This window comes from Bubalus kerabau, chromosome 2 (genome assembly GCF_029407905.1).
Source record: "Bubalus kerabau isolate K-KA32 ecotype Philippines breed swamp buffalo chromosome 2, PCC_UOA_SB_1v2, whole genome shotgun sequence".
Classification (NCBI taxonomy): domain Eukaryota; kingdom Metazoa; phylum Chordata; class Mammalia; order Artiodactyla; family Bovidae; genus Bubalus; species Bubalus kerabau.
In genome coordinates, this window is record NC_073625.1 from 142,275,913 (window position 1) to 142,298,511 (window position 22,599).

Consider the following 22,599-nt stretch of genomic DNA (forward strand, 5'->3'; position numbering starts at 1 on the left):
TTTTAATGGCAAAAGTTCCTAAACTGTTGTGGTCACTGAGATGTTGGAATAGTTTTCAAGTTTCTTGATGCACAATGCATATAAATAATGACAATATTATTAATAAAAACAGCAGAGTGCATATGGAATGCTGGTCGAAAGTCCTGAGGAACTAACTGCATTGGCTTCTATTCATTCATTCAAAAGCATCATTCTGAAGCTGATATCCATACTGCACAATTAAAAATTCCTCAGAACACTTGGCAAGGAGAAAATTCTGATCTTAACAGAGATGGAGATAATGCCTTCAAAGCTACAACTGTATTTGGGGGAAAAGCTCAATTTTAGCCTTTCTTCCTAGGTATTTCGCGTGGCCAAGGCCGGAGACGCGGCTGGGGGAAGTGACTCGATACACTGGATTACAGAATATCAGGTTTACCACTGTAAAGGTTCAGCCTTTAAATTAGAAAGCCGGTGCACTGAAATCGCTCTCACGCCGTACATCTTCTGGGTTACATCTTATCCGCCAGCCAAACTTTCTCTATTAATCTGGGTAGACGAGCAGCAGAAACGCAGCCGCAAAGGAAAATGCCGGGACCGGCGGCGGCGTGAGCTGCCTTAACCCACGTTGCCTTCCGAGTTACCTGAAGCATTCAAACCACTGCACCCGGAGAACAATTCTCGTTTCAATTCGGTCGTTTCCGTGGGGGAATTGCGGCATGGACAGGTCCGGGGTGTGGCGAGGCCAAGAGGGAGCTCAGATCGCCCGACTTTCCCGCTTCTGGCAAACCTTCCCAGCCCCGAGGCGGGAAGTGACCCGTCCAGAAGAACTGCCATCTGGGATTCCCGGGGCTGCTGGCGGACCCGACCCAGCGGCAGTTGCAGATTGCCGAGGCCCGGGGGGTGGCGGGGGAGGGGCGGGGGGCGCTGGGCGCCCACAGGAGTGCGCTTCTCCCTCATTCGTTCCGCGGCTGGAGGCGGATCCCCTTCTTTGCACACAAGTCCTTATATGCACCGGTTGCACCAGCCCGCGCTACTCCAGCCCCACAAATAATTAATGGGGGAGGGAGGGCGTCGCTCTTTTTTTCCTCCCTTCTGGATTTTTTTTTTTCTTTCACCGCTGGAGCATTTGAACCCTGCCGAGAATCCCTCAAAATGCGACTGAAGGGCCATTTTGCTGCAGCGCACGAATTGGACACACAATAAAGCCCCCTTGTCCCTACGAGAAGCACGGAAGGGTTCAGGAAAGGTCTTCAGATGCAGCGCGGTTACCCCGCAATAGCCTAGGCTAAAAGGGTGTGCGCACCTCCCCCATCCACGTTGGTGCAGAGGGACCGGGTCAGGAAGCGCGGCCTCTCCCCAGTCGGAGACCACGCCTCCTCTGCCTTTCCTCCCCCGCCCCCCCCTCCCCTCGCTTTACTCCTCCCAGGAAGCGGTGATAGACAGTTCTGTGTGGTTCTCCACCCCCACCCCCCAGCTGAGTGGAGGAGTTGATGTGTCTCATTATAACAGCCAATGCAGCCGCCATCCACGCACAAGCAAAGAAGCATGTCCCATTTAAATACACCCACGCAGCCCCAGCGCCCTTAGCCGATCAGGGCGCGCAGCCCACACGCACCGCGGCTCCAGGGCTTGGAGATCCGCTCAGGTTGGGCTCCCGGACCCGGAGGACCGACGCTCGGAGGATCGCGATCTGGCGCTGTGGGAGCCGGGGTGGGCGGAGGAGGCTGGGCCCCGGGCCTCTGGCGCGACAGCCGCATGAGGACGCGAGTGAAATAGACCAAGGTGGAATTTCCAAGGGAATAGCTTCGGGGTGGTTTTGGTCCATCTCTCTCGCGAAGAAGTCGACATGGCGAGCGACTCCCCGGCTCGCAGCTTGGATGAAATAGATCTCTCTGCTTTGAGGGTGAGCGGAACATGCTTTCTGATTTCTTTCCAGTGTTTTGGGTCAGAGTGAGTGGGCTCGGTGCGTGGACTGGGGCTGGGGCTGGTGGGCAGAGGCGGGCGAATGCCATGCGAGGGAACCTGAATTCTCGTGTTGATTCAAGGGCTACAGAGGTGTTCTAGGCTTAGCCCCCACCGCAGAGGTTGTGCGGTACGTGTTCTCCTTTGGTGGGAGCCAGACCTCCCCCCGAAAACCCTTAGAGCTTATGCCAGTTTCATCTTAGACCGGTGTAAGAGCATTAAAATGAAAGGCTGGAGTGTGTGAGTGTGTGTGTGTGCATAAGCCCTGGTGCCAAGGCTCTAGACCCCACTGTCCTTTTCTGTAAAAAGAATAACAACAGCGTGAATAAAGGCACTGGCGCCTCACGTTTTCCATCAGCCTGCAAGAGGACATTGTGAGCCTGGCTGGCTCCACGAAGCCGAACCTGCCGCTCTACGGGGGCAGCTCTTGTTGTGCCAGTCTTGTAGATGGCAACTGCCTCCCCTTCCCCCTTTTCAGCTATTCGCGCCCGGACTGCCTCTCAGCGCTCTCTGAAATGCCGGTCTGCCACTCACCTTTATTTATGGTTTTAACTCAGCCCTGCCTGTGCTTTCTGACTTTGTGGCTGTGACATTTCAGTTTTATGGATGAACTTAAGCAGGTGAAAGGGATGTGTTTGTGCTCTGCTTTTCCCCAATCAGACCGGAACTCCTGGGAGTGTGTGTGTGTGTGTGTGTGTGTGTGTGTGTGTGTGTGTGTCTGTGGTCAGTCCTTTGTAAAGCACCGCCCCTCCCCTCCCCCCTCCGCCCCGAGCCCCCCTAGTTTAATTTACCCTCACGTGAATTGCCTCAGACGCCGTTTCATTGTATTGACTAAGACATCACTGATAGAGAATCCATTTTGCTGTTGTTTTGGGATCGGAATACCAGGAATCCCAGTGCCGCTTCGACGCCTCCCCACCCCCACCCCCACCCCCCAATCCCAGCACACTCCTTCGGGGAAGGGGGCTGAGCTTTCTTGCCATATTAATTAGATGCTGCCTGCCGGGAAAGGGGTGAGGGGTGGGGGTGGCAGCGGCACCGGGGGTCCGAGAAGGATTTGTCTACCCGTCTTAAAAGGGCTTTTTCCTCTCTTGACCCACCCCCCGCCCCCCACCAAAAAAAGCGATTGTATATACTTAAGGCAAGGAGGGTCGGTGAGACGAACTGACGGTGGCTCTGAACAGACACAGAAGGGGTGCAGCGTGCAAGTTCACACGCCCTCCTGAGGAGTACATTGTTAGATGGATGCTAAATCTTGGGATTATGTACTTGAATCTTCCGTACTTTCCTTGACATTGCCTCCTTCTCCACGGTTATTTTAAAGAACTACCTTTATGGTCAAAGTGGTACTTTTTCTTTAGTCTCGTTAATTCTCCGTCTCTGCTTACCCACCTCTTTTTAACTCCCTCTCCTCTTCTCCTTAATCCTTCCATCTCAGAGGTGAGGTTTCTTCGAGGCAGTCAAGGGGCTGAGAAGAAACAGAGATGCCATTGGAAATGGCTTTTTTTTTTTTTTGATAGTTGGGTAGCAAAAGCTCATTCATGCGTTATTACAGTAAGCTGTCTATTTCCCTGGCACTGAAATGCCACAGTGAGAACCCGCGGCCCCCTGGGCAGCTGGGGTAGGGGTGGGGGTTGGGTAACAGGGTGGGTGCTTTGGCCAAGTGTGTGGCTTCCTGCTTTATAGACTGTGTGTATTCATTTGCCCTACTTTCTGCGCTGGGAGTTGCTGCCAGCGGGTTAATCAGGTGGATGGATGGCCCAGACTTCTGGGTAGAGGAGAGTGGCAAAGCAGGGGAGGGGATGGGGAGGGGGAGTATGAACAATGGGCAAGACTTGAGATTTCCCTGAGCCGGAATCTCAGCATCGGCTTCTCTAACGGATAGCGCTGTGATGTGATTTTAAGTTGGGCTTGATCCAGAGGTGTTTCTTGTGGGCTTTTTCCTGAGGAAGGTTTTCTCAGATGCCAGGCACAGAGCTCGCAGGCTTAGGAGCAACCACAAGGGCTCACCTTGCTCACGGCCGACATGGAGTGAGATTCACACATGGGAGACCTGTGCTCCTTAGATCAGTATTAAGAAAAGATATTTTCGCACAATTCACTGAAATTTCTCTTCCTGGCTTGGGCTTCAGTGCTTTAACACTGTATTTCTGCCTGCAGGAGGTGTGGAAAGAGAGAGGGCTCCAGCTTCCAGCTCGTTCAGAAGATGGGGAACTGCTGGCTGGAGGATTTAAATGTAGATGTGGGGACAATTGCATTCTGGAGGTCTGGTGGTAGGTGAGCTGGGCAGATCTAGAGTTGAGTCCAGAGGCTACAGAGGTAATCTCAAATCAGAGGCCAGACCATCTTTTTCTGTCTTCCTAGATAAGGAGAGATGGGCTCATGTATAGATGAGAGGTCTCATTTGTTCCTAAATCCTCAGGAAAGCCTGCCTGCTGAGAACTTCCTGGGGAATGCCTGACCCCTGAAATGCAGCCAAGGTCAGTGGCATCTAGGAGAATTTGCTGCAGCCTCACCAGTCTCTTGCTGTTTTGGTGGCTCTTTAATGTACACAATCAATGCCCTTTTTGTAAACTCTGAGCTCAATGCATTAAAAGCAGATCCTGTCTGGAGAAGCCTTTATTGTTCTCAGTCAGTGATCCCAGATTGGACCCAGTCTAAATTTTCCCCAAATAGCAACAACACATAATTTAGACCAGAGCACCAAGCGGCAGCCCTGATGACTTAAATTATGCAAGATTTGGATGGTTTAAGAAGTCAGAAAAGAGAGGATGGTTAGAAAAGAGGTGATCTGAATCCAGTTTTATTAGTCCTGATTTTTAGAGCTCTAAAGATAAGCTAAGTCTTGAGGGAAGGGAATGGCTTCACAGATTTAGAGCTGAAAGAGAACTGTAGAACACCTAACCACGCCTTTCATTTAATGCTCTGGAAGCTGAAGCCTTGAGAGGTGAAGTCCATTGCCCAAGGTCATACAGCCCCCTTCCTGTTTGGAGGTGTAGTGAGTGGGGGTGGAGAAGGGTGGTTTGGGGAGGATTTAGGTTCCCTGACTTCTCATTCAATGCTCTTTTCTATAGGTCACACTGTCTGTGGCTACACTTTTGCTAAGAGGCAGAGAGAGATTATTTCACCAGGGTCATGGGATTTTATTTATCAAAAATAGAGAAACTGCTTCATGTAGATAAGTTCATAAAACATTAAACCATGGAGCCTTAAGGTATCTTTGGAATTCATCTTGCCCAACCTCCCTTCAGTTTCTCCTGGGCAGGCAAATGACTGAATCATCTAGGACAGATGGTTGTCTCCCTAACCCTTTTCCATCTAAACATGTCTCTTGGGGTCAGTCTAGATATACACATTATTCAGATGTCTCTGCATGCAAGGTTTATAGGGTTTTATGTATGTTTTGTATAATGTATGTGGATACTTATATTCTGTATAGTATTACAGATATAAATGATCCATGTGGGTATATGAAATGTGTGTATACATACATAGGCAACAGAAAACAATCATTCAAATGCAAGGCTTGAGTCATCCTTCAAGATATGACAGTATTAAAAGAAATGAAATGTGAACCAGTATGCTTTATTACATAGGAGGTGAGGTCAGCCCAGAAAGCTTTTTGGAGATTAGCATATATCTGAATCTGAGCACGTTGGCCATCCTTAGCTTGGCCCACAGAGTAAGGCAGTCAAGGCCAAGATTGGTCTCTGCTGACTTCATACTCTTAAGTTTCTGCCAGGACTCGCACTCACTTTTCTCTTTGAACAGAATTGGATGACCTCTGCTTGTCTTTCTCCCTTTACCCCTCATTCCCTTCTAGGCCTAGCCATTTCTTTCTCCATCGAAACCTAGGTTTAAGAATTGACCTCATCTGGAAGACTGGCATGCATTCTTCCTGCTATACTTTTTGACACTTGTGTTATAAACCATATAGGGTTTTCTTTCTACCTGGTCACTAAACTGTACACTCCATGGGGCCAGAGGCTAGGTTTTGTTCATTTCAGAGTCCATAGTCCCAATTAGTTGAATAAATGCATGAATGAGTGAGTGAGTGAAGTGGACTGAGCGCTGGGTTCTATGCCCATGTCTTATTGAATTCTGTGATGTTAGATGAGTCCTTTATCCATAATTAACTAAAAATGAGAATGATCACAACTGCCTGCCTTCCTCATACACCGGTTTCATCAATAAAGTATTTATGGCAGTGCTTTGAAAACTGTAAAGCATTACGCAAATATGCTATTCCATGATTACATAGAAGTTTATGGGAAACTTGATTCCACCAGCATTTGATCCCAGTGATTGTATGTAATAGAAAGGGATCCTGAGAAAAAGATATGGGAATTTTGAGAGTTCTTTTTCCTTTTAATGTACTAGTATGGCCTTATATTGACCTCTCATGGCCTATATCCGATCCCCGGATGGCCTGGGTTGACCTTTGCTCCAGGTGATTTCAGCCCAGAAGCTTTTGGAGATTGGTGTATTTCTAAACCAGTAGCAAGTATCAGCATCTTTCATTAAAAGCTTTTCTTGAAAAAACTTTTTTTCTCCTCTTTATGGATTAAACATTTTTCAAATAAAAACATATTTATTGTGCTTGTGCCTTTTCAAAGTTTGTGTGCGAGTGGGGTGGGGGAGGGAGACTGTACCTGAAATGATACAGCACTAGTCCAGTATCTAAATCCTTTTGGTCAGAGAAATCTTGACCATTGGTAATTCATTATCCCAGAGTATTTATTTACATTTGGTCTTAAATGAGAATTTAGTGAAGTTGCATGAATTGGTAAGGTAACAGTATCTTAAAATGATAGTAGCATAACAGTTTTTAAATTAGATACATGTACTGTAGTATTAAACAGGTGTTTTCTTTGCCACGACATTGCCTCATAATAAAGTAGGGTGTATTGGTAGTTATCAGAACATCAGAGAAATATGTATAACCGTCCTCAGTGTCCATTATTAGCTAGAGTAATCTTTGTACAAAACCTAATGTAAGTCATGGCTTGCTGTTTGCCTAATTAGTGGGTTTGGAGGTTATAAAACATTTTGTTGTTGAAAGAATACCCAACACTCTTCCTTCATGGGTAGATCATATTTCCCCCCTTATCTGTAGCGCTCTTTGATACCTCGTAATTTTTAGTCTTGCCCGTTGGCCCTTTCTTCTTTCTGGCCTGCAGTTAATTTTCTTTGCCCTTCTTGTTCTACACCATTCCTTCTTTCAGTGATAATGTTTCTAAGACTCACCCAGTTTTGAGCTACTGTGATCGAATCATGGCGTCTGTGTCTAGCTGGACAGAATCATGCTGAGTCTCTGTGTCTCATAGAATATGGGATGTCCTGTGTCTGAAAGATGCTTTCACGTCAGATCGGTTTTTCCATTTCTGTGGGGAAAGTAGCTCTGTGCGAACAGGGCCTGAACTAACAGTGTGCTGAGAATTCCAAGAAAATCTGGGTGATATTTTTGAATGAGATGTTATTCTGCACATATAAATATAAGGTTCCTAGTGGAGAGAGAGGGAAGACTTAAATAGAAAATGTTGGATGAATTCTGCTTATAATTTCTTCCCTTCTGGTTGGAAGCTTATTTCCCTATAGAGAAAGATGATTCTCTAACCACTTTTTTTTTTTTTTTGCATACCCAGGCTGTCTCCACTTGTCTCAAGGGGGTGCCTGGAAATTCTCAAAACATGTTTTATTTTACCCCAACCTTAAAAATCTTTCCTTAATATCTATTGCATGGGTCCTCTTATCTCCAGTACTCCTGCTGCAGTTCCTGTCTCCTAGGCAGCACTCTTTTGTCTCTACCACCAGCCCTCTCCTGGCTAGTCTCCTTTGTACACTGTAGCCATGTTAGTCTGCCTAAAAGCACAGTTTCAGACTGAGTATTTTTTACTCATGGCCTTGCCTGACTCCTCACAGTCTACAGACCAAAGACTAAACTCTTTACATCAAGACCAGTTAAAATTCATCTGGGCACTTCACCATGCCCTTCAGTTTAACACCATTCCTTTTCACCTGCTACAGGGCATAGCTTCCTTCTCCCCATGGATGCTCTTTAGGGGCTTGTTGTTTGTTGTTTTGTCACTAAGTCATGTCTGACTCTTTGCAACCCTATGGGGTGCAGCACATTAGGCTTCCTTGTCCCTTCACTATCTCCAGGAGCATAGTCAAACTCATATCCCTTGAGTTGATGATGCTATCCAACCATCTCATCCTCTGTTGCCCCCTTTTCTTCCTGCCCTCAATCTTTCCTAGCATTGGCATCTTTTCCAGTGAGTTGGCTCTTTGCATCAGGTGACCAAAGTATGAAATTTCAGCTTCAGCATCAGTTCTTTCAGTGAATACTCAGGGTTGATTTCCTTTAGGATTGACTGGTCTGATCTTGCTGTCCAGGGAACTCTCAAGAGTCTTCTCCAGCACTACAATTCAAAAGCATCAATTCTTTGGCACTCAGCCATCTTTATGGTTCAACTCTCACATCTGTACATGACTACTGGAAAAAGCATAACTGTGACTCTACAGACCTTTGTCAGCAAAGTGATGTCTCTGCTTATTAATACTCTGTCTAGGTCATAGCTTTCCTTCCAAGAAGCAAGCATCTTTTAATTTCATGGCTGCAGTCACTGTCTGCAGTGATTTTCAGTTCAGTTGCTCAGTTGTGTCTGACTCTTTGCTACCCCATGGACTGCAGTACGCCAGGCTTCCCTGTCCATCATTAACTCCTGGAGCTTGCTCAAACTCATGTCCATCAGGTCCGTGATGCCATCCAACCATCTCATCCTCTATTATCACCTTCTGCTTTCAGTCTTTCCCAGAATCAGGGTCTTTTCCAATGAGTCAGTTCTTCGCATCAGGTGGCCAAAGTATTAGAGCTTCAGCTTCAGCATCAGTCCTTCCAATGAATATTCAGGACTGATTTCCTTTAGGATGGACTGGTTTGATCTCCTTGCTGTCCCAGGGACTCTCAAGAGTGTTCACCAACACCATAGTTCAAAAGCATCAATTCTTTAGTACTCAGCATTCTTTATAGTCCAACTCTCACAACCATACATGACTACTGGAAAAATCATATCTTTGACTAGATGGACCTTTGTTGGCAAAGTAATGTCTCTGCTTTTTAATATGCTGTCTAGGTTGGTCATAGCTTTTCATCCAAAGAGCAAGTATCTTTTAATTTCATGGCTGTAGTCACCATCTGCAGTGATTTTGGAGCCCAAGAAAATAGTCTCTCACTGTCCCCGCTTTCCCCCCATCTATTTGCCATGAAGTGATGGGACCGGATGCCATGATCTTAGTTTTTTGAATGCTGAATTTTAAGTCAGCTTTTTCATTCTCCTCTTTCACCCTCATCAAGAGGCTCTCTAGTTCCTCTTTACTTTCTGCCATTAGGGTGGTGTCATCTGCATATCTGAGGTTATTGCTATTTCTCTAAGCAATTGCCTACTTTATTCTCTTTTTCTGTACCTGCTACCCCAACATCCAACATTCCAATGCCACCTTTTCCACAAAATTTTCCCTGATTCTTTCAGATAGAAATTATCCCTCTGACTTGTAAATCCTCTTTGAACTGAGCTTATACCTGTTTTTGTTTTTTTTTTTTAGATCACTGCTTTCTGTCTTGGATTTTATTTACTATTAGCTTCATGAAAGCAGTGTGAACTTTTGGTTTTCTTAGGAACCCCACTTGGATGACCTCTGGGCCTCCAACGTCTGGATAATGTAGGCTGTTAATGGAGCAAAGACTGCTAAATTGTTAAAAGTTTGTTTAATTAAAAAAGCGTTTCTTAAAAAAAGGGGCTTCCTTGGAGATCCAGTGGTTAAGACACCATGCTGCCGCTCAGGGGGCCAGGGTTCGATCCCTTGTCTGGGAACTAAGATCCCGCATGCCGTGTGGCTTGGCCAAAAGATTTACATAAATATTAAAAGAAAAGGTTTTCACTGTTCTCATTTTAAAAGCATGGAATCATTGCAGAAAACTTGGAAAATGGAAAAAAAACCAAAAATCATTCATGATTACCAATGATAACCACATGTATGTTTTAGTACATAGCTTAGTTTTTCCCTGTGTGTGCTCAGTTATGTTTGATTCTTTACAACTCCATGGACCGTAGCCCACCAGGCTGTGTCCATGGGATTTTCCAGGCAAGAATACTGAAGTGGGTTGCCATTTCCTCCTCCAGGGAACCTTCCCAACCCAGGGATCAAACCTATGTTTCTTGCATTGGCAGGTGAATTCTTTACCTCTTAGCGCCACCCAGAAAGCCCCAGTTTTTCCCTATGCATAGCTAAATAGGTAGTTTTTAAAAATTAAAACATATTGTATATATTACCTGCAACTTTAAAAAATAATCAGCCTTTTTGCACACTATTAATTTTTTCCTATACCATAATTTAAAAAATTATGTTGAATTTAAAACTTACGTAAAAGTTTATGTAAAAACTTATGTATGGAATGCTCATACATTGCTTGTGGGAATGTAAAATGGTGCAACTCCTTTGGAAAATGGATTGGCAGTTCCTCAAAATGTTAAATAGAGTGTTAGCATGTGGCCCTGCAATTCTGTTCCTAGGTATATACCAAAGAGAAATGAAAACAGATAAACACACAAAAACTTGTTTTTAGTAGCATTATTCACAATAGTCAAAGAATTGAAACAACTGAAACATCCATTAATTGATGAATATATAAATGAAATGCATTATATCCATAAGATGGCATTAGTTGGTAATGAAAGGAAGTGTTGATTCAGGCTGTAACATGGATGAACATTATGCTAAGCAAAAGAAACCAGACACAAAAGGCTACATGGTATATGATTCCATTTATATGAGATGTCCAGTACAGACAAATCCATAGATACAGAAAGTAGATTAGTGGTTGCTGAAGCTGGAGGAGAGGGAGAGTGGAAAATGACTGTTAATGTCCTAATATTAAATATTAGATAGTGGTGATGGTTGCTCAACTCTGCACATATAGTAAAAACCACTTATATACTTCAAAAGGGTGAATTTATGGAGTGTGAATTAAGTCTAAGTAAGATTGTTATTTAAAAATTAGGCAGATAGTACAATGAGCCCCCACTTACGGTCATCCACATATATCCAATCTTATTTAATCTTCATCCTATCCACTTCTTCCCCCATCTTATTTTGAAGCATCATACCCTTTCATTTGTAAATATTTCAGTATGCATTTCCAAAAGATAAATACTCTTAAAATGCATAACTGCAATACTGTTATCATGCCTAAAAAATTAGAATGTAATTTTTAATTTCTTCAAATATTCAGTGAGTGTTCAAACTTCTAATCATGTGTTTTAAGGACTACTTAGCATTTTACTGTGAGGATACATCATAAAATATTTAATCAATTCCTATTGATGAAACTTTTGGTTATTTTAAACTTTTCAGCTTTTGTAAGTAGTACTTTGATAATCAAACATCCAAATATATGTCCTTGTACACATTATTTTAATACATTATGCATTAGAGTTATTTATCCTTATATTAATATGTAAGTATTTCTAGACATCTCTGTTTCCTTAGAATAACTTCTTAGAAGTGAAATTTACAGTGAAAGTTATAAATGATCTTTAAGGCTCCTGATGTTGTCAAATTATCCCCCAATTTCCTGTGAGGTAAGTGTACAAATGAACAGATGAGGCTTGGAAAAAATCAATTAATTTTTCAAAGGTCATAAAGCCTCTAAATGGCCAAGCTTACAACTGATCTTCCCCAAAGCCAGAGCCCATATTAACTCACTTGGCCAGCATTTGACTTGTGGACCTTGTCATGACATCAGATTTATCTGATGTATTATCTCCCTGGGTTCACAGATTATCTAGAAGCCTTTCGTTTTAGGCACACGATCTCTTTGATGAGCATAGTTGTTTTTGTAGTGCTATTTCCAAAATATTTCTTCCTTGTGATTTTCTTTTTTTTAAGTAACCAAGGTTAGCTTAGAATAAATGTTCCTTTTCTTGTCTAAAAAGCATAAAGTACAAGCCACTTGGGGGTTAGCAGTGATTTTCTTTTTCACTGTGTGTAAGGTATGTTTACATTTAATTTGCCATTTTTTTTTTGGAGAAGTATCTGCCACTTGTCTGGAAGGCATACGGAATCAGACTCAAAGGTTTCCATTTTTGAAAGCAGTGAAGACCACAGAGTTTGCAATTATTACAGAAGATGGCAAGATGGGAAGACATGTTAGAACAGGCGCCATTCTCAAGCTTTGATCTGCCAGATAATTATTAAAATCAAAATCTGGACTTAAACATTTTTTTTACACGGATAAAGATATTTTAAGATTACAATGGAGAAAATGGAAGATGGAACTGGCAGCCAAAAGTGTAGAGTCCTGTGTCTCACCCACTGTATACTCTCCACCTGGTCTATAAGGAACAGACATAACCTTGTGGTTCTCAGTCTTATGGAGGCCAACTGTCTCTCTTTACTAGATTTTATAACCTAATCCTCCATTTAAAATGCCTGTAAATTATTTATACCTAGGGTAAAAACCTGAGCTTCACATGCACATGGTTTCATCATTTCTACTTCTAGGTTTTTTGTTTTTTTTTAAGCAGCCTGTAATCAAATTATAGCAGTGTGGTGGGTGGAATAGGTTGTAAGCAGTAATTGCTAACTGTATTTAAATAATAATATTTAGCATTTATAGAGCACTTTATATCTTCAAAGTACTTGCAAACATTATCTAATTAAATACCCTCTCTGATTATAATCTGGATATAAATGTACTTAAATCCAGAACAGGGTCATGAGAAAAGTATGCATTTAAAGTTAATGCTTGCTAGGCTTTAAAAACCTATACGATAATTGGTGAGTTAGATTGGGGTTCCGTTGGATTGTTTTTGTGCATCTGTTTGTTCAACCTCATAGCAAAGTCAGATTATATCTATACTTTATCAATGCTTCTGCTTGATATCTGACCATTAAGGACTGTGTTGATCATTGCTCTGGTCCTTACAGACCTTAAAATATTCATGATATAAATAAGCTTTAAAATGGGCTCCTTCACTACATTTCATGCCCTGGTCTCAGATGAAATTCTCACTAGTAAGTGCAATGAAGTGGGGTAGTGTGAGGGAGAATGGCTATGCATTGTGGTTTAGTAATTTCCATCTGAGAAAAAAATACATTAAATTGCACGGTAGGATACATCATAAAGAAACGCACTGGAGAAATGAAACATCTTGAATCTCACTGCAGTAATGACTTCTTGCTGTTTTGGGCACATGTCTGTGTATTGTCCCCTTGCATGTGTGTCCTGTGTTGGCAATTTTGAGTGTTTGGAGCAAGGACCAGTTTGGCTTATCCAGTAGATGCTAGAGGATTCTGCAGCTGGTAGATTCTCAGTAAATGCTGCCCTGTGCATTGTGATTTTCTAAGAGCTGGTTGATAGGTTAATTCCCTAAACAGTGGTTCTCAAAGTGAGATCCTCGTTTCAGCAGCTTCAGGATCATCTCAGGTCCTGCCTCTCTGACCTACTCTGGAGGTGGGAATTAGAAGCTCTGGGGCAGGGGTGGGGGTGGGTGGGTAGGTAAGAAGCCTTTCAGGTAATTCTGATGCAGTTACCACTGGCCTAAATGTTTTGAAGACAGTTTCCTTCTTTTTTCATGTTGGCTCATTCATTCATTTAATATTGATATTTATTGAGCATCCACTGTTTACTGTGTGGAGGATATGGTGATGAAGACACACGAGAATGCTGTCCTCATTAATCTTATCCCCTAATGAATGGGAGTATACGTTAAATCATAAAAATGACTTACTAAAAGCAAGTCGCTTTGGAAGAACGCAGAATATATCCACAGAAATTTGAGTTTGTCTGAAAATGTTGCAGAGTAGGAAATAATGATTTACGTAAGGTAACTGCAACTTTTTTTAAGGCTTATAACTTCGAATTGTGGAAAGCACATACTTCTAGGAATATGAACTTTAAAACTTAACACTAATTGAATAAAAAAACCCTTCATACTAATACTGTATTATATTTGTATGAACTGTTTGTTAGAAAAAGGATACTTAAAATGGTATAAAGTATCAACTGATGCCATTTCAACTGATAATCTTGGAGTGTTTTTTGAATTGTCACTTGTTGTTGTTAGCAAGTATGTTCATGGGGCAGAAAAAGTCCGTTCCACCACCCACAGTCAACAGGATGCATCCTTTTGGTGTTCATGCCCTGTTTTTCCCTATAGATCTGTAGGATTCAGTTTATAGCCCCAGAAGGTTCTGACATTTGCCTAGAAGCTGGAAAAAAAAAAAGATTTGTATTCACAGTTTCTTTCAGCCTTTCTTTTGTTTGCAGTCTGAAGTGTTTGGGTTGTTTATATTTTGGGACTTGGAAAGTGGAATGGATATTTGGAATCTAGACAGGTTAGAGAGTTTCCTTATTGAGAAATCCCATAGACATTCCTTGTAACACTCTTATCTAGCCACAGAGATGCCCTATGGTGTTATTTAATCTACAGTTCTTAGATAACACAGTTTATATTACATGTCTTTTTATTTGGGGGAAGGTTGACGACGATTATGGTAGTTAAGGCAGCTTTGTACACAACTCGATAGTGAGCATGTATCAAAATTTTATTTTATACTCACTGCTGGGGAAGATGCTTTTGAAAAATTGACTTCAAAGACCCCTCTTGGAAGACTTATTTTAAAGGAAAAAGAGATGATTAGATAATAATTGGTAGACTGGATATTAAAAATATCTGGATGAAGGTGACTGAGTTTTTTGCAATATTGACAGTTAAGGGGGCATACTCAACTGTCTCAGAAGGGGTTTGAATATTATTAAAATATCGGGGAATTGTGTAGCATTTAGATCAGAAATGTTAATTGCTCTTTGGATGGGGGAGTGAATTAATTGCATTATTCAAGAGGTTCTGTTTGGGATCAAGTTTGGGACAGCGCTGTTTTTAGTACTGGTGGTATCTCAGGCTCTGAAGTAACTGTGAATTTGAAATGGCTTCTTTGCAGCCATTTGCATGATTGAAAGGGCCCTTTGAGTTTGGGAGTACGGTGGTTTTCTGTTGGAACTCCTAAGACTCTCTTTGAGGCCAGAGACTGGGTAGTCTTCAGTTTCCTAAGGTCAAAGTCAAGTGTTTGCTGTTCCAAAAAGGCCACTCCCTCTTCTTTCTTCTTTCAACTGGTAGCTCTAGCACCAGTGAGAGAGAATACAATTTTCTTTCCATGCGAACAAATAAATAAAAGCACTGCTGAGCCCTTCTGCAGTTTTATGTCCAGATGCTGTTCTGGGAAGAGACACTGCATGCACTCTTTGGTTTGAACAATATGTATGTATGTTCTCTCTGTGAGTATTTTAAAGATGTAACTCGTGCTGGTATTGTAGTCATCATTTCTTGAATATAAACAGCTTTTATTTTTGGAGAAGAACAGATGTAAAAGTGTGAAATACAGAAGTCTACACATTTTGGCAGGGGTAAAGGGAGGAGGGATAGGGTTGCTTTAAAATCATGGTAACCCAGTCTTAGTTACTCCTTTGTTTTCCTTAAGTGACTGAAAAGTAGCAGGGGAAATCTCCTGGAACCTGCCCAGCTGGGTACCTAAACCTCCACTTAGCTGATTGCACCAGGAAGAGTGCGAGTCGGTAATTAGCATGAATCCTACTAGGTTTTCATCTCTAGGAACAAAAAGGGTAAAGAACCCGCCTCCCAATGCAGGAAACATAAGAGACGTGGGTTCAATCCCTGGGTCGGAAAGATCCCTGGAGGAGGTCATGGCAATCCACTCCCTTATTCTTGCCTGGAGAATCCCATGGACAGAGGAGTCTGGAGGGCTACAGTCCATAGGCTCACAAAGAGTCATGACTGAAGTGAATTAGCACGGACGCCAAAGGAGGAAAACTGTAGGTGCAGAGAGGCGATTGTAGAAATTCAGTGAAATTTATATGACACTTACTAAAATACTAGAGAGACACAGATCCACGCCCGAGACAGGGGAGTTATCTTCTAGATTGGAAATGCGTTTGTGGCAAGGGTCTGGGAGCTTGTGTTCCTCTGTGGTCTCTGAACCAGAGCTCTTGCCAGTCCTCTGGGTGCCCACCCCCTCTTTGAATTTGTGAGTCTGTTTGTAAAAGGTACCTGGTGTTTTCAAAGCAGCAGGCCCTTTCCTGTGACTATTCTGTGTCCCCTTGAGGCCAGGTCTGTTTCTTTTCTTTTCTGGAAACAGGGTCTCCTCTTTGCAGCTCATCACCTGATATAGGACATTGCATCAGATTTAAAGAAATAGTCCCCTGACCCTCTTTTGTGTTCCTGGCTGTGGTTGCTGCCTTCTGCAAGTTTCTGCTGGCTTGTTGGGTTCACAGTTGGGATTTTGTCCTCCCAGAACACATTCTTATTTGTCATGGTTCTTTGATAACTCTCCTTTGACAAATATTTTGGTCAAATGTTGTGATTAGGGTTTTTTGGTATTGAGTTTTGATACTAAATGTTTTCAGGCATGTTTCAAGTGAACATCTTTGATCATTTCTTTTCTAAATTCTCATAAATTTTGGAATGCAAATGAATTATAAGGCTGCAGGAACCCCCCCCAGTTCACAGAAATGCTAGTTCCAACCTTATTCAGGCCATGTTTCATGCCGTAATAAATGTGAGTCTGGATTTTAGACTATACTTAAGAATGTAGAAAAACTGGAACGCTTGTATGTTGCTGGTGGGAATGTAAAATGTTAAGCCATGTGGAAAACAGTTTGGCTGTTTGTGAAAAAGTTAAACATAAATTTATTATATGACCTAGCAATTGCACTTCTGAATAGCCACCCAAGAGAAAGGAAAGCATCTGTCCAGGCAAAAACTTGTACATAGCAGCATTCTTCATAATAGCCCAAAGTAGGAATAACCCAAATGTCTAGCAGCTGATGAATAGGTTAGACAAAACATGGTGGAAGATGATGGAATACTTTGGGGTAGTAAGAAGGAGTGAAGTACTGCTTCATGCCATGACATGGATGTGAAAGAAGCCAGACACAAAGGCCCGCATACTGTATAGTTCCATTTATATGAAATGCCCAGAAAAGGTGAATCTGGAGAGACAGGAAGTAGATTACTGGTTGGTTAGCGCTGGAGAAGAAAGCAGAGAGTAACTGCAGATGGGTGTGCAGGATCTTTTTGAAGAGATACATTCTAAAATTGGATGGTGGTAACATGAGTGAATTATACCTCAATAAAGCTGTTAAAGTGTAATATGCCCAAGACATTACTTCAGAGTTGGACCAGCTCCATACACCATGAGGGCAAATTCCCCAGTAAGGGTACTCTGGCATTTCTAGGAATGCCTTCTCTTCAACACCTTGAGGGATGGATCTGGTCTTATCTTCTATTTTCTACTTATCTTCATGTCTTTCCTTATTCTGAAGGGCTTCTAGAACTTTATAATTGTTATAGTAATTTCCTTCAAGATAAGGTCAATATAACTTATCTCTCCTTCCAAAGAAAGGAAGACTTTGGAGCCAGGACTAAGGTAACTACTGTAATTCCCCTTATCCACTGGGGGATGCATTCCAAGACCCCCCGTTAATGCTTGCAACAGTCGTAGTACTACCCTTTTTCCTATACCTACCTATGACAAAGTTTAATTTATAAATTAGGCAAATAAGGATTAACTACAATAAATCATAAAAGAAAAATGATAACAATATACTATAATAAAGGTTATGTGAATGTGGTCTCTCTCTCTCAAAACATCTTATTGTACAAATTTATTGCCTTTTCCATCATAATGCAGGATTCATCGTGTACTGTGGCCATAACTTTTGCAGTCTGAGGTGCAACAGCAAAACCAGCCTGAGTTTCTTTTTCCTTCTGCACAATTTCAGAGATAGAAGATTTGTTCTTACTATAGATTGTAGTAACCTCTGCATACAGGTTTTTTTTTTTTTTTTCCCTTATTAAGTTGAGGACTTTCACTTTCTCACTTAAAGGAGGCACTTTATGGCTTCTCTTTAGCACATGTGCATGACCAGCATGACTAGTCTTGCCTTGTGGGGCCTTCTTAAATAGAAGGTTACTTGAACACAAAACAGCGATAATGTGACAGTTGATTTGATAAAGAGGTGGCGACTAAGTGACTAAGGGGCAGGATAACAGTGGGCAGGGAATGGTTCAGGTCTCGGCAAGATGAAGCAGGGTGGCGAGATTTCATCATGCTACTCAGAAGGGTGCTGGATTTAAAACTTATGAACTGTTTATTTCTGGAATGTTCCACGTAATATTTTCAGACTATGGGTAACTGAAATCACAGAAATGGAAACTGTGGAGAAGGGGGGACGACTATATTCCTTGTCTGAAACCATTCGTTACTGAACTTCTTTCAAAATATTTTCGGCTGGGGCTCACCCTGTGCTGTCCCCTCTGCCTACCTTCTCCAGTCCCTACTGTTGACAGATAATTTGTCTCCCTACTCCTCCCCCAAAGGAGACTTTAATCTCTACAACAATAGGTCCTAGGTTTTGTTTTTCCTCATATCTAATTGTTAATGAGATGGATGAATTCTCATGATTTACAACACAAAACCAAGCTCTTGAATTTAGCAAGGGCTTCTGTGATTTATTTAAACATTTTCCACTTCTTTACAGTATCAGCAGTCACCACCCCACTCCCTCTCTAGACACTCACCCAGTGTTTGTCACATTGTAATGCGTGGTGGAGTTAAATGGGTTGCAGTCAGCTTTGGGGAAAAAATGTATTAGAATGTTGTAGAAAAATATTACTGTGTACGTACTGTATTGTGTATGAGTGTGTGCGTAGAATGTGTTTCTTTAAAGGTACTAGCACTAGAAGTGTGAACTTTGCTGCTCCAGCTCAGTCCGTAGGACTGCATAAGATTGATTAGAGGGATTTTCATTTGCGGGTTCTAGTTCATTAGTTAAACCAGGGTCCCACTGATCTGTACTCCTATGCCCTCCCATAATGCAGATGCATGTGTTCTGCATGCTGAGAAACTATAACAAACCGCAGTTGCTGGTTGCTAGCCGATTTAGGCCTCTTGTTCATCTATGAAACACCTACTAGGTGAGAGGAGCAATGCTATGGCCCTGGCACAGTGGTGAACACAAGAGCTACTGTCCAGCCAAAAGACTGAATAGTGCAGGCTGTGGGTTCTTCTGCGTGGGAATCCCAACCCCCATCTTTGCTCCACCAATTCTGTGATTGACAGCTATTCATCTTTCACATTTTAACTCAGATGAGTTAAACATGTGCTCTGCTACTCTTTGTAGAGTTCAATGACATTGGTGTCTGTGTAGAGATTTGAGGAAGATGAGATGCTGAAAGGAGCTCTGCTGATCAGTTGAGGAAAGGGATCCTGAGAGCAGAGGAGCTGAGCTCTAGGGGTGACAGTGGGGGACTGAAAGGGTCAATTGTCACTGAGGGATGAGTTGCTGAAAATGACAGGAGCCACCACAGCTTATGAGAGCAGCCTCTGGGAAATGTGGGGAAAGGACGAGGCTCGAGAACTTCCCAGAAATAGCAGAACTGGGTGGGCGCTCAGAGCCGATTCTCACTGTGGTCATGCCTCAGGCTGGCACAGCCTTGATATCAAACAGAGACAGAGGAGGAGCCATGGACACGTCATATTATGCACAGGAAAGTTGTAGGAGGCAGCCTGCAGGCCTCTACAGTCTGATGTGCGCAGTGAGGTTGGGGAGAGTATGACTTGTGAGCAGCTGGAATACACGGTGGATATGCATGACACCAGTGAAAACTGAGCGAAGGTTTAGCTTTTGGCAGCTGCTTGTGGCCAGTGCTGAGCGAGGGGCTAGCAGGCAAGTGGCGCAGGCTGGTGACTCATGCTTTGGTCAGGGCAGAGATTTGGTCCTCAGCTTTGCAGCACCCGGAGGTGATGTAGTCAGGGTACCAAGTTCCAAGTCACACAAACACATGGGTGCACCTGACAGCAATCTGCAACATAATTCATGTAATAATAATAACATCAGTTTTAATATCTACTCCCCTTTGAGACCACTTGCCACGTGTGAGACACTGGGCTGATTATTATGAAAGTCTAGTCTTATTAATGCGGTTGCTTTTTGTGTTATATACTATATAAGTATTCTAATTTTACAGATGTGGAAACTGAGGCATAGATTATGAAACTTGTCGAAAATGATGGAGCCTTATTTCAAACTCAGGTTGGTCTGATTTTGAAGACAGTTGATTAGTTGGCTTACATTCTGGATGCCTTATAATGCCTATCACATAATTCAGTGATGGGTATGTCCTTAGAGTTAACCTGTATGGATCCCGCAGCTTCACCGTGCACTGAATGGACAGGGGTCTTGTTTTATATTTAGTGGATTTTAGTCTATTAGAGGAAAGATTGTGATACTGGCAAATGAAACCTTAAGAAAGTGCAGTGACTCCAGAGAAATTGAAAAACCCATGTCTCAGGAACCTGTGGGACTAATGTTGGCCTTATTTGAACCCACATAAGATCTTATGACCAACCTAGATAGCATATTGAAAAGCAGAGACATTACTTTGCCAACAAAGGTCCCTTTAGTCAAGGCTATGGTTTTTCCAGTGGTCATGTATGGATGTGAGACTTGGACTGTGAAGAAAGCTGAGCGCCGAAGAATTGATGCTTTTGAACTGTGGTGTTGGAGAAGACTCTTGAGAGTCCCTTGGATTGCATGGAGGTCCAACCAGTCCATTCTAAAGGAGATCAGTCCTGGGTGTTCATTGGAAGGACTGATGCTAAAGGGGAAACTCTAGTACTTTGGCCACCTCATGTGAAGAGTTGACTCATTGGAAAATACTCTGATGCTGGGAGGGATTGGGGGCAGGAGGAGAAGGGGATGACAAAGGATGAGATGGCTGGATTGCTGGCATCACTGACTCGATGGACGTGAGTCTGGGTAAACTCCGGGAGTTGGTGATGGACAGGGAGGCCTGGCGTGCTGTGATTCATGGGGTCATGAAGAGTTGGACACGACTAAGCTACTGAACTGAACTGAACTGAAGATCTTAGAAGGGCTTCCCTGGTAACTCAGACAGTGAAGAATCTGCCTACAATGAAGGAGACCTGGGTTCGATTCCTGGGTTGGGAAGATAACCCTGGAGAATGGAGCCTGAAGAATCCCATGGACAGAAGAACCTGGCGGGCTACAGTCAAGGGGCTCACAGAGTCCAACGCGACTGAAGCAACTAACACTTTCACTTTCAGGGTCTTGGAAGGGCTTCCCAGGTGGCGCTAGTGGTGAAAAACTTGCCTGCCAATGAAAGAGACATAAAAGACGCGAGTTTGATTTCTGGGCCGGGAAGATCCCTTGGAGGAGGGCACAGAAACTCACTCCAGTATTCTTGCCTGGAGAATCCCACAGACAGGAGCCTGGCAGGCTATAGTCCATGGCATTGCAAAGAGTTGGACACTGAAGCGACTTAGCACAGGGTCTTAGAAAGTTCAGTGGAAAGAAGCAGAAAAGAAGTTCTGAGATGGTGAAATGGCCTTTAATTATTGCTTTTCTCTCTCCCCTCAGACTTTAAAGTGGTTCATTAACACAAACAGACTATAAACCTCTTTATAAGCACAGGCCAGATAAACGACACACGAGTGAATTTTTATTGGTGACAAGTCACAGTGAAGGTACAGCAGTTATATTCACGGGTTTGTTCCACGGATTTAAAAGGCACTGCCTGTGGGGCAGCTTCACCAGAGACTAGCAGGAAGGCGGGGTGGAGGACGTTGTGTTACATCGTGGTACCGGAAAGCTCGCTCCTGATCAGCGTTCTCCATCGCCTGGATTTCCTCAGCACCTGTCTTCTGTGGCACATTGTGGGCACTCGGGTATCTGCAGAATGAAGTCATCTGAAAACCTTCTAAGTTTACTTTGTAGAAGTGTATGAAAGAGAGAGATTCTCCCTCTAATCCAGGGGCATCAGGTGAAGTGCCAGGGTTGCTTCTTGGTGTAGTCAGCAGATGATACGGGGGTTTCCGTGACCTAAGAAGAGCTGGGAATGATGGGAGTTGCATCAGTCTTGGCAGTAGACTCACTTTGGCCTCTCTGACTGCTGTGGGAGAGAGTTCTGCCCATGGCTGATCTGCTCTGGGACACAGGAAGGACTGAGCTATTCTTTATTAGCCAAGTAGCCTGAGTATCTCGTGTGGCTGTTAAATCCCAGAGCATCCCAGAAACTGAGAGGTATTAGCCTAGTACTAGGTCTTGGGGGCACAGGAAAAAAGCTCTTTTGCTTTGTCTATGCTGACATCTGTCTATTTGTTTTTTTTTTTTATTTTCAGTTTCTAAATATTGATTAGCTTTAGTGAGTGTTTTCTGACTCTTGTGGTCCCTTTCTTACAGATGTTGTGAGATAAGGCCCATGGCAGTTGAATGGCATTCAGGGAACAGAGCAAGCTAGAAGAGTAGCTTTATTCATCAGGTCTGCAAATTACAGTTAAGTGACAAAAACTATTCCCATGTCTCCAGGTTCTCTATTGGGTATGGCCTGTTAAGCTTGGATAGTTTTTTCTTCAGACTGTTGCACTTCACAGTAATTAGCCAATATGACTGTAATAGACTCTGGCTTCATTGTATAAAATCTTTGAAATCAAGTGTATGAAATTGATTCTTCCTTTCTCAGGTAACAATGAGTAGGAATTCCTGCTATAAAC

At 42.9% G+C, this 22,599-nt stretch overlaps 1 protein-coding gene across 9 annotated transcripts in view; it reads left to right on the forward strand.

Annotated features, from left to right (window-relative positions):
• Positions 1–1,478: 1,478 nt before the first annotated feature.
• The window catches only part of TNIK (TRAF2 and NCK interacting kinase), a 400,085-nt gene continuing 378,964 nt past the window's right edge, over positions 1,479–22,599 (forward strand). For all 9 annotated transcript variants that reach the window (XM_055569073.1, XM_055569075.1, XM_055569079.1 and 6 more), the window contains exon 1: positions 1,479–1,885. In XM_055569073.1, the coding sequence (XP_055425048.1) occupies positions 1,829–1,885 (57 nt within the window). In that variant the 5' untranslated portion in view covers positions 1,479–1,828. The remainder of the gene's footprint in view (positions 1,886–22,599) is intronic.